At 33.4% G+C, this 13,085-nt stretch overlaps 1 protein-coding gene across 3 annotated transcripts; it reads left to right on the top strand.

Moving 5' to 3' along the window:
• Positions 1-472: 472 nt before the first annotated feature.
• Positions 473-12,636, top strand: LOC107737477 (sia-alpha-2,3-Gal-beta-1,4-GlcNAc-R:alpha 2,8-sialyltransferase). 3 transcript variants are annotated; one of them, XM_016548961.1, is made up of 4 exons: positions 473-889; positions 5,200-5,319; positions 9,042-9,599; positions 12,081-12,636. In XM_016548961.1, the coding sequence occupies exons 1-4, from the start codon at positions 612-614 to the stop codon at positions 12,361-12,363; spliced, it is 1,239 nt and encodes a 412-aa protein (XP_016404447.1). In that variant the 5' UTR covers positions 473-611; the 3' UTR covers positions 12,364-12,636. The 3 variants fall into 3 exon arrangements, with proteins under 3 accessions (XP_016404447.1, XP_016404449.1, XP_016404448.1); XM_016548963.1 differs by having other exon boundaries at positions 12,035-12,232; XM_016548962.1 differs by lacking the exon at positions 473-889 and adding an exon at positions 1,848-2,122.
• The last annotated feature ends 449 nt before the right edge of the window (positions 12,637-13,085 follow it).

The following is a 13,085-nucleotide window of genomic DNA, read 5'->3' on the forward strand; positions in this document are numbered from 1 at the left end:
GACTTTCTCAGTGTATATATTATTATATGACAACACGAATATAATGATAAAAATAATCATATTGATGTAATTTAATGTTAATATTTTCATAAAATCTCAATACAAATGTATTTATTATATTAACTTAAAAATGTAAATTAATATGAGTACAATATTGTGTGGGTGTTTTGTGTATATATAAAATATATGGATATTACATATTACAGCAAACTTGAATAGCAATGTTACAACATAATATTGGTATAATCAAAATTGTATTCACTTATGCAGTACACTGAAGTAATGTGAATAAAAATAACAAAAATATATAGGAAAAAAAACATGGTTAATTTTTTACAGGATTTGTATTTGTGTATTGTATCTTTTTTTCGTTGTTTTGTTTTTTATAACTGCATTGCTGGCTTGATGTTTTGTGCTGTTTAATAAAAAAGAAATCAGAAAAAAAGATTTGCGAAACGAAGTGACTTGTTTATTTCTTGCATTTTTCTGAACAGGATCGAGTCTCCTTTAAATATCGCCTTCCGTTCCTGAACGAGAATCCCGAATGCGAGCTGAGATGATGCTCCCAGCCGACTTTAGCCCGAGATTCGGCATGGCAGCGGCCGGAGCTGATGAGAGCCGCCGCGGACCCTTGCTCTTCCTCAGCATCAGCAGCATCAGCATCATCGGCGTCGCGTCCATCATGCTCGTTCTCCGTGTGTGAATCGCAGTGTTTCTGGGCTGAGATGGTTCGGGTCGTCAGTGTTCTGGGTCTGGTGATGTTCAGCGTCGCTTTGCTCATTTTATCGTTGATCAGTTACGTGTCCATCAAGAAAGACTTCATCTTAACCGCTCCCAAATACGACAACGCCGGCGGGCCGCGGATGTACATGTTCCACACTGGCTTTCGGTGAGTGAATAATTTATCACTTACATGCATTAAATTAATCTCATAACGGTGGTGTTTATGTCTGGAATTCATGTGTTATTATTCTGTGTTCTGTAATAATAAAGCTCGGCATGATGTTGGGATTACAGTCATCTTTATCTCTGCAGATACTAACATCACTGCTCAGACATTGTGGGGGGTTTTGATGTTGTTTTGTTGTTTTGTCCATGATGTTGGATGTTAGACTTTCTCAGTGTATATATTATTATATGACAACACGAATATAATGATAAAAATAATCATATTGATGTAATTTAATGTTAATATTTTCATAAAATCTCAATACAAATGTATTTATTATATTAACTTAAAAATGTAAATTAATATGAGTACAATATTGTGTGGGTGTTTTGTGTATATATAAAATATATGGATATTACATATTACAGCAAACTTGAATAGCAATGTTACAACATAATATTGGTATAATCAAAATTGTATTCACTTATGCAGTACACTGAAGTAATGTGAATAAAAATAACAAAAATATATAGGAAAAAAAATATGGTTAATTTTTTACAGGATTTGTATTTGTGTATTGTATCTTTTTTTCGTTGTTTTGTTTTTTATAACTGCATTGCTGGCTTGATGTTTTGTGCTGTTTAATAAAAAAGAAATCAGAAAAAAAGATTTGCGAAACGCACTCCGAAGTCCCGATCTGATCGAAAGATTCACGAACACGCTCCGATACATATAAAATAGGAAAAAAGAAAAATATATATACTAAGTTGAAAAATAAAACAAAATAGAATAAGTTGTATGTAGGCTACTTCAAAATTGTCATGCAGTTATGCAGTCCACTGAAGGGTCTAAAAGGCAGAATGTGTTTTGTTATGATGATATTGTAGGTGTGTGTGTGTGTGTGATGTGTGTACCTGTTTTTCTATTCTGGTGGGGACTTAAGCGGCCGGAGCTGATGAGAGCCGCCGCGGACCCTTGCTCTTCCTCAGCATCAGCAGCATCAGCATCATCGGCGTCGCGTCCATCATGCTCGTTCTCCGTGTGTGAATCGCAGTGTTTCTGGGCTGAGATGGTTCGGGTCGTCAGTGTTCTGGGTCTGGTGATGTTCAGCGTCGCTTTGCTCATTTTATCGTTGATCAGTTACGTGTCCATCAAGAAAGACTTCATCTTAACCGCTCCCAAATACGACAACGCCGGCGGGCCGCGGATGTACATGTTCCACACTGGCTTTCGGTGAGTGAATAATTTATCACTTACATGCATTAAATTAATCTCATAACGGTGGTGTTTATGTCTGGAATTCATGTGTTATGTCTGGGGACGTTTCTAATGCGCATGTGTGCAGATATAGCCTACATGTAGATTAATAAGGCGTGCTTTAATCACATTTTGGAAAGGCCTCACTTGTCCTTCTGTCATGATGCACAGCGCGCATGCGCAGTTCGCTCCTGGATCATGAAGATGGACTAACCTACATTCTCATATTTCGCAGAGTAGCAATTTCTGAAGTCAGCTGCTGCATTCATATTCATGCATTCGATTCTAACAGACTTAAGAATTGAAGTTCTTGATATATCAAGATTTATTATAATTTTTTATATGCAAATACGTTTATGGTCGATTTATTAGATTTATTATTATTTTTTATAGGCAAATAAGTTTATGGTCGATTTATTATTGTAACTGAAAGTATAAAATTTTATAAAGTAAAATAAAATGTTAAACGTATTTTAATTAATCTTGTTGCTAAGGAAACATTTCTCATTTTCATTTAGTTTAATAAAAAATTATAAAAACAATTTTTACAAAAACTAATAAAAATACAAAAGCACAATAAAATTACTAGAACTTTAACAAATTAAAATGAAAACAAAATATAAAAATAAAAACTAATTCAAAATATTAATAAAAAATGACAACAGTAATATCAATTTTACTAAAATAACGGTGGTCTATGGCATTGTTGTGAAAACAGCATTTTAAAATCTTTATTTTTAAGAGTGATATAATACTTATATACAGTATATGTTGAATATGACCCATTAGAAAAGGACACAATATTGTGCATTTGATGGAATTAATTTAAAGGAATAGTTCACTCAAAAATGAATATTAGCTGTAAATGTGCTCACTCTCAGGCAATCTGAGATTAGGATGAGTTTGGAGAAATGTAGCATTATATCAGATGCTCAGCAATGGATGCTCTGCTGTGAATGGGTGCCGTCAGAATGAGAGTCCAAACAGCTGATAAAAACATCACAATAATCCACAAGTAATCCACAGCACTCCAGTCCATCAGTTAACATCTGGAGAAGACAAAAGCTGAAACAAATCCATCATTTTTAACTTTAAACTGTTGCTTCCGGCTAAAATATGAGTCCAAAATTTATAGTAATGCTTCCTCCAGTGAAAAAGTGCATCTCCTGTTGTCTCTCACATCAAAATCCAGCCACATATTTGTTTAGAGCTGTTTTGGCTTGTAAACGGTGCTTGATCTGTGCAGATTTCTCTCCTGATTCAGACCAGAACACTTTTTCACTGGAGGAAGCATTGTTATTATGGATTATGGACTCAGATTTTAGCTGGAAGCAATGGTTTGAAATTAAAAACGCTTTAATGATGGCCTTGTTTCTTTTGTTTCTGGATGACAAAAGTTGATTGAAATGTAAACAGCTCCACAATCATTGTGCTTATCTCAAATACATAGTAGCATGAAGACTGTAAGGTGTAATTACAGTGCTGTGGTTTATGTTGTTGTGGGTCTGTGATGACTGTGAGACTGAAGAATGGTCTGAGACGGTGCCGCTGTCCTTGGTCCTGATTTACTCTTCTGCCAATTTCATTTCCAGCCAGTAATCAGACGCTTCTGCTGCAGTCAAGGTTACATAGCAGGAGTCATTTTGATCCAGCACGTCTTGCGGAAGATATGACCATATGTTACTCAGTTTACTGAGAGTCATTTGAACTTCTGCCAGTGAAGAGAGAGCATACGCCAAGACTAGCAGAACTGCATTGAAATGTGTTTTAACCCACATGCAGTGCTGAATATCCTTTGGTGTTCCCGGTCAAAAATGAACAGTTCCTCGTAATTCTCTCATTAGTCTTTATTATCACAAAATCTTGGATTTAGTCTGTTTATCAACTTGTTTTCTTTGATTTAGAACAGGTTTTGCATATATTTTTGAATCTGACTGATTGTTGGCCTCATTGATCTGAGCTCATGCGCCTTAGTTTTTGAGCCAAAATGATCTACAAATAATGCTTTTTCACTCAAAACTGAGCTCAGATCAATGAGGCCTTTAATCAGTCAGATCCAAAAAGAAATGCAAAACCTGTGCTAAATGAAAGAAAACAAGTTGATAAACACATTGAATACAATATTTGGTGGTGATAAAGTAGAATGAAAGATTTACAAGCCAATTTTTGTAGGATGGTCAGTTTTGAATGGGAGCACCACAAATGTTAGGTGGGGAAAAAATCCCAAAGAAATATAAAAAAAAATATGTTTTTGGGAAGTTGTTATATCTTTGTCCAGTGCGATAACATTAACTAGCATTTTCAGGAAAAAGAAAATCCTCTCCTCTTGTGTAAAATATTGTAATGCCAAACAGAATTCGAACACTTCTGCTATTTTATGCATTCAAGTTTATGCAAATTGGTTGTAAAATCTATAAAAAATAAATTTTTATAAAACAAGAAAACAAGAATAATACTATTTCAGTCTTTCTACACTAAAAAAAAATGTATAGAAACCATTTTCACTCGGAATTGCTAGTAAATTTCACAATTGATTATAAAGAAATGGCAAGAAACACATTGAATTAAAGTGAAATTTTGAAGTAAACAAACCGAGATTGTATATTCTTGTAAAAAATAAAAAATTTACTTCAAAATTTCATATTTATTTCAATGTGTTTCTTACAATTTCTTTGTAATCAAATGTGAAATCTACTAGCAATTTCTGAGTGAAATGGTTTCTGCACCAATTCTTTTGAAGCCGGTTTGATGTGTGACAGATGATGGGATATTGTGAGTGACTTGAGTCGTCCTGACCTCTGAGGCTGTAACCCAGACTCGAACAACTCTGCTAATGAAACGGAACGAGCTTTAACAAACGAGAGTGAGTAAACGAGCAGGCGTGGAGTCTAAAAGCGGCTGTTTAATTAGAGCGGCCATCGACTGCCCCGGGCACGAGCTGACTGACAGCGGCCTGGATGGCTCTCATTGATCCCAGCCGCGATCGGGCCGTCCTGTGAAGTGGAACAGAAACAGCGTTTCTCATTTCCTCTGTCTGTGCATCTCCTCATCAGATCCCAACTGGCCATGAAGTTCCTGGATCCCGCGTTCACGTCGCTGAATAATGCGCTCAACGAGAACCTGCAGGAGTCCAGCAGCTGGAGGTTCAACCAGAGCGCTTATTTACAGCAGAGGTGAACCTCTCTCACACACACACATACACACACACACACATGCTCACACACACAGTCTTGCATTTGTGGTTTACGGGGACTCTCCATAGGCGTAATGGTTTTATACTGTTCAAACCGTATTTTCTATCGCCCTTCACCAACCCTACACCTAAACCTACACCTTACAGGAAACATTCTGCTATTTCAGATTTTCAATACACTCCATTCTGTGTGATTTATAAGCCTTTTTTCTTCATGGGGGCCTAAAAAATGTGCCCACAAGGTCAAAATGTACCGGTATTGCTATCCTTGTGGGGACATTTGGTCCCCATACCGTGATAAATACCAGGTACACACACACACACACACACACACACACACACAGTGGAGAGGATTTTAATATTAAGGAATTCAGAATAATAATAAACATTAATCAATGTAGATGCCATATTTAATTTGACGCATATATGTACAATATTTCTTAAAATATTAAAGTATGGAATTACATATTAGATGCCTATGAAATATTAAAGGGGTCCTATTATGCTCTTTTACAAAGTCTTGATTTTCTTTATTTATATAATATATGTATGTGTACTGTGTATATTTATGATGTATATATAAATACACAAACACACACGCATGTATATATTTAAGAATAATATGAATATAAATGCATAATGTAAATATTTTCAAAATACATACTGTATGTGTGTGTATTTATATATACATAATAAATATACACAGTACACATACATATATTATATAAACAAAAACTTTTATTTTGGATGCGATTAATCGTTGCCCAGCACTAAATATATAAATAATAATATTTTAAATGGTAATTTTATGAAAATTTTACAGATAGTTATTGTTAATGATTTCTTTATTTATTTTTTATTTTTTTGAAGTTTAGTTTTAAAATATGATTAATAAGATTTATTAGTATTAATAAATCAACTGTCATTTAAAAAACAATATTAATGTAATATTATTTATTATTTACATTTACATTTAGTCATTTAGCAGACACTTTTATCCAAAGTGACTTACAAATGAGGACAATAGAAGCAATCAAATCAACAAAAGATACACAAGTGCTATAACAAGTCTCAGTTAGCTTAGCGCAGCACACGTAGCAAGGTTTTTTTTATTATATAATAAATAAAAAGAAAACAGATAGAATAGAAAAAGAATAGAGCAAGCTAGTGTTAGAGGCCTTTTTGCTTGTGTTAATTGTATAATAAATAAAAAGAAAACAAATAGATAGAATAAAAAAAGATTAGAGAAGCTAGTGTTAGGTGTTTTTTTTATTCTTATAAACTAAGAATGTTTTAAAATTGTTATATTATTAAAACTTTATGGTTATAGTTATTGTTCTTGGTGTGTTTGTTTATTTATTTTGAAATAAGATTAAAATGTCAACTCTCACATGTATATGTAATATTTAATATTATTAAATATGAATATGAAATAGTAATTGTGACGAGTGGGGGCGGGGCCGAGAGCCGTGGGAACGGAGCGAGGCTGGCTGAGTATTATTACCTCCGCTCATTATCAATTACTCCACCGGCCTCGCTCCGTTCCCACGGCCCTCGGCCCCGCCCCCACCCCCACTCGTCACAGTAATATTATTAAATTTTTATGGTTATAGTTATTGTTCTTCGTGTGTTTGTGTGTGTTTATTTATTTTGAAGTAAGTTTGAGTTTAGTTTTAAAATATGATTAATGAAGTTTCATTCATATTAAAACAAAAAAATATTAAAATAACAATATTAAAACAAAAATCAAAACAAATGTCATCATTTTTTGAAAACACTATTTTTAAAATTGTGTTTAAAATGTCAACTCTCACATGTATATGTAATATTAAATGTTATTAAATATATTTTTAAATAGTAATATTATTAAAACTATGGTTAAAGTTATTGTTCTTGATGTGTTTATGTATGTATTTATTTTTATTAAGTTTAGTTTTAAAATATGATTATTAAAATGTTAAAGTATTATTAAATCTATCAAATCAATGCCAACATTTTTTGAAAAATGGTGCTAAATAGCATTAAAAGGGATTCTTTGGCTCGTAATCATAGGGGAACCACTTTAAGTGCTACATAGCACCTATATCTTTAAAGATGGTGCTATATAGCACCTTAACCACCCCAAAGAATTGCCGAAGAACCATTACAGGTTCTTTATAGGTGCTATATAGCACTTAAATTGGTTCCCCTATGATTACGAGCCAAAGAAACACTTAGCAGTGCTATATATAGCACCTCAACTACCACAAAGAACTGCTGAAGAACCCATTTTTGTGTGTGTGTTTGTTTATTTATGTATTTATTTTTAAATGATTAAATGTATCAAATTAAATTTACAAAAAATGTTTTAAAAAAATTCTTAAATTGCATTTAAAAAATCAATGCTCATATGTGTGTGTGATATTAAATTTTAATAAATATGAGTATTTTCAAATAGTAATATTACAGTTGGCGTAATTGTTTTTTTCTATATGATTCAGTCCGTTCGGTTCATTCGCTGGATGTTATTTTGTCTCTTTTCCAGTAGAGATTGCCCAGTACCTCGTAGTAGTTGCTGTCTATGTGTGTTTGTTTATTTATGTATCTATTTTTAAATGATTAAATGTATCAAATCAAATGTACAAAAAAATTGAAAAAATATTTTTAAATTGTGTTTAAAAAAAATCACGTTCACGTGTACACAATATTAAATATTAATAAACACTGTAAAAAATGACCGTGAATTTAACGGTAAAAAACTGTAAAAATGCTACAGTAAAAACCTATTAAATGGTTAACGGTAAATTTCCCTACTATATACGGTGAAAAAACTGTATTGGAAATTACATGTAATTTTACGGTAGAATACCGTTTTTGGAAGTGCAAAAGAACGTATAATTTACAATGAATGACCGTAAATTGACATTCCCAGAGCTCCCTGCATTCCCTGCATTTCAAATTTGATGTTTTTTTTTTTAAATAACTGTTTCTTCTTAGTTTGTACATTAGGGTTGTATGTTACATCTAAAGTTGTTAAATTAATGTTTATTGCATTATTTATAAAAATTATTTAAGTTTCATGTGTGTTACCATGATGGTGTTTGGTGTTTGTGTGAATGACACTGTGCACCTTCTATATATGTTATTATTTAAAAGCTGCTTGTGATAGGCTTTGGTTCATCATGTGACTCTCATCACCACCTGCTTTTGGTGGTTATCAGTGTATTACAAAGTTACTAAACAGATTTCAGTACTTCAGTAAGTTGGTATATTAACATTATATCAGTTAATGAAATTACGGTATTTAACTGTAAATTTAAGTTAATCGAAATAATACAAAATAGAAAAAATAGAAAGCTTTAGTTTTATATATTGTAATTTTAAAAAAAATTAAACACTTTTTAAAATTCTTACTAATTACTACGAATTACTAACTAATCTTAATAATTAATGAATTCTAGAACATTGTTACTAACTGATTAGGGTTTTTTTTTTTTTTTTTTAAGTATTTAGGGGTTTTATTTGAAAAAATAAAATATTGTGCGGGTAGTTACTGTAATTAGTAAAATTCTGGCAACAACAGCTGCTGTTTTTTTTAACCGTAAATTTTACGGATTTTTTTTTTACAGTGAATATGAGTATTTTTAAATAGTAATATTACACTTTTTTTCTATATGACTCGTTCCGTTTCATTCGCTGGATGTTGTTTTATCTGTTTTCCAGTAAAGAGATCGCCCAGTACATTGATGTCGCGCACAACTTCACGCTGACCAAGAGCAGCGTCCGCGTGGGTCAGCTAATGCACTATGACTACTCCAGTCACAAATACGTCTTCTCCATCGGCGAGAACCTCAGGTCTCTGCTGCCAGACTCGTCTCCCGTCCTCAACAAGCGCTTCAACAGCTGCGCCGTGGTGGGCAACAGCGGCATCCTCACCGGCAGCCGCTGCGGCGCGCAGATCGACAGCTACGACTTCGTCTTCCGCTGCAACTTCGCACCGACTGAGGTCTTCCGTCGCGACGTGGGCCGCCGGACCAACCTGACCACCTTCAACCCCAGCATCCTGGAGAAATACTACAACAACCTGCTGACCATCCAGGACAGGAACAACTTCTTCCTGAGCCTGAAGAAGCTGGACGGAGCCATCCTCTGGATTCCCGCCTTCTTCTTCCACACGTCAGCCACCGTCACGCGAACGCTCGTCGATTTCTTCGTAGAGCACAAGGGCCAGCTGAAGGTGCAGTTAGCCTGGCCGGGAAACATTATGCAGTACGTTAACAGGTGAGATCTGAGAACTAAGCTACTAAAATAAAGGTATAATAAATATGTGACCCAGGACAACAAAATCCAGTCAATGGATTTGTCAAATGTCAATTTTGTGAAATTTAGATTTATACATACACATATACATAATAAATAAGCTTTCCATTGATGTATGGTTTGTTAGGATAGGACAATATCAATAACAGAAAATTATTGCAAAGTCACTAAAGCGTGTTATTGCAAACCACAACCATGAAGCCTTGTAACCAATGCAAATATCTCAGATGAAGCAGAAATCATGATCACGTGCAGCCTTCCCAAGTGCTATCATGTTGGTTTTTGGACGTGGTAGTGAGCAGAAGATGAGATTATCAGGATGTCTGTAAGTGAGAGTTAGCAGGTTTAACCCTCATTCATTGACTGAGCTGCTGTCCTGTAATCTACTGCAATCCCATCAAACAGAGTCGATGTGATTTCACTCTGTAAGACGCTCACAAGATCACAAGAGGATTCATAGATACTGGGTTTAACAGTCTGTGATTGCATATACATGGGAGAGTTCATGATTTAATCAAGACTTTTATTTAATATTTTCTAAATAGTGGTTTATAATAGTAGTTTATTAACTATACTATACTATACTACTATTAACTACTATATGATTTAATATAGTAGTTAAATAGGTTCTAAATGTTTGACATTTGATTTAAATAGACAAAATGTTATTAATGTTACTAAAAGTTTTTAAACTTTATTAATACAGTTTTAAAATTAAAAGTAAATAAATAAATAAATTTTAAATTAGTTTTTTTTTTTTTAAGAATTTGTAAAATCTCAAATAAATAAATAACAACATTAGAAAGTTATTACAAACTGATTAAGAGTTTTAATTTTTTTTTAAACTTACAAATAAGTAAATAAATAACATTAGAAAATTATTGCAAAATCATTACAAGCTCATGTTGACATGTTCAAAATGACTTTAATTGAGAAATTGAAAGCATTTTCATCATAGAAGAGGTGTATGAATTAAAATCTTTAATGTTACAGAATAAATAGAGCTATAAACATAAATACACATACACACACACACACACACACGTGTGTGTGTATTGTCCCAGTGGTTGAGTGTTGTGTTCAGTGTCTCTGTGACTGTATTAGAGATGCTGGCTGAACTAACCTTGCTCTGAGCGAAACCTCTGAACACACACACACACACACACACACAGGAGCTGATGACCTTCATGGGTGTGTTGTCACCGTTTTCCTGCAGACACATGTGCCACTTTGGGTGAAACACATTAGTTTTGTTTCCCGAGAGTTTCTGGGTAAACGTTGTTCAGTGTGTGCTGGTTTACAGCCGCTGACCTTCATGGGTGTGTTGTCACTGTTTTCCTGCAGACACATGTGCCACTTTGGGTGAAACACATTAGTTTTGTTTCCCGGGGGTTTCTGGGTAAACGCTGTTCAGTGTGTGCTGGTCCTCTGCCATCAACTCTATGTGAGGATATTTGACTTAATTCACGCTGAAGTTCTGTGGTGGAAGAGTTTTTGCAGGTAAAGCGATGGTGGATTTGAGGTGCCAAAGTGCAGAATGTACTGAGATCAGCCCTTATGGAAACACTGTAATGTTTATGTTAATTACATAATAAATTTTTTTTTTTTTTTTTTTGCAATTTGATGTTATTCCAGAGTTATTGATTTTTATTCTGGTTTACAATTAAAAAAAATAAATAAATAAATAAATTGACAGATAGATAGATTATAAAGGGTTTATAATAAATTTTCACTTTATTGTTGATATTATGATTAATGTAATTTTTTTTTAAAATCACAGGTTTTATGTATAATAAATAAATTGGTTGATTAATGTAAAATGTATTAGTATAATATAATTTTATAAAGGGCATTAAAATTAAATTTTGTGTTCATTATATTTTTATAAAATAAATTTTATAGGGCATTAGAATTTTTTTTTTTAAATGATTGTTGACATCATAATAATTGCCATAATGCAAAAAAGAAAAAAAAAAGAAAAATCAGGTTTTATGAATGAAAAAATTTAATAAAATGAAAACTGTGCTTATTCATTGCTTGATAAATACAATTTTAATAATATAATAATATCATTTAATGAAGGGCATTAGAAGTATATTTCACATTATGATCAATTCCATAGTGCTAATAATAATAATAATAATAATAATAATAAGCACAGGTTTTGTGAGATTCACCCAAATGCTCATCAAACCTACAAATAGAATTAAAGACTGTCAGCTAATACACAGATTTTGTTAATCCTATTTCCAGTTTGCAACATCTCAAAATATCCAAAGACAGTTTTATTTAAAAATGCTTATATATACTGTATATGTCTAAATATGACCCTGCAGCACAAAAGCAGTCGCTTTGTATATAAAAAATGTACCCTTATGACTGCTTTTGTGCTCCAGGGTCACAAATGACATAAACAGAAGTGTCCGCTCTTGCTGTCTGCAGGTATTGGAAGACGAAGCAGCTTTCCCCGAAGCGTCTGAGCACAGGGATCCTGATGTTCACACTGGCCTCGTCTCTGTGTGAACAGGTGCATCTGTACGGATTCTGGCCCTTCGGCTGGGACCCCAACACGGGCAAAGAGCTGCCCTACCATTACTACGACAAGAAGGGCACCAAGTTCACCACCAAGTGGCAGGAGTCGCACCAGCTGCCCACCGAGTTCAAACTGCTCTTCAAGATGCACGCAGACGGCGTCCTCAAACTCAGCCTCTCCCACTGCGCCTGAGGTCAGAGGTCAGAGGTCAGCGGTCAGGATGCGGGGTCGTTTGGTCTCGCTAATGGACGTTTGTCGTGATTGCCCTGGATTTTATTTCTGGAACTAAGCAGTGTTATTGATAACTAATGATATCAGTGTTAGAATGGGCGCCATCAGGGATAGAAAGGAAGGCTGGTGACACTTTACAATAAGGTGACATTAGTTAATGCATTAACTAATATCAGCTAACAATTTTGCTGCAGTATTTATTAAGATTTAGCTCACCCATATGGCAAAAATATCAAATATTTGAAATATATTTGAAAAACACAAAAATTGGCCAAAAAATTATAATTTCAAAATATATGTTTGTAAATATATTTTCTTCCGATATATTTTTTGGCCATTTTTTTAAATATAACTTTGTCTTTGTTATTGCTATTTATTAAAAATACAACTGCTTATTGATAAAATACAACTGCTTATAGCTCACCCATATGGCAACAAATTAAATTAAATTAAATTAATAATGTACCAAAAATGGCCCAAAAATTATACTAATTTCAAAATATATTTGCATAAATATATTTTCTAACAATATATTTTTGGCCATTTTTTTTGAAAATATAACTTTTGTTACTGTTAGTTGACAAAAATACAGTTGTTAGTTTGTTAGCTTACCCATACAGCAAATAAATAAATAAATATTATATGTTTTAAAATATACAAAAAAAGCCAAAATAATAATCATT

Source organism: Sinocyclocheilus rhinocerous, unplaced genomic scaffold, assembly GCF_001515625.1.
Source record: "Sinocyclocheilus rhinocerous isolate Xijiao unplaced genomic scaffold, SAMN03320098_v1.1 scaffold824, whole genome shotgun sequence".
Classification (NCBI taxonomy): Eukaryota; Metazoa; Chordata; class Actinopteri; order Cypriniformes; family Cyprinidae; genus Sinocyclocheilus; species Sinocyclocheilus rhinocerous.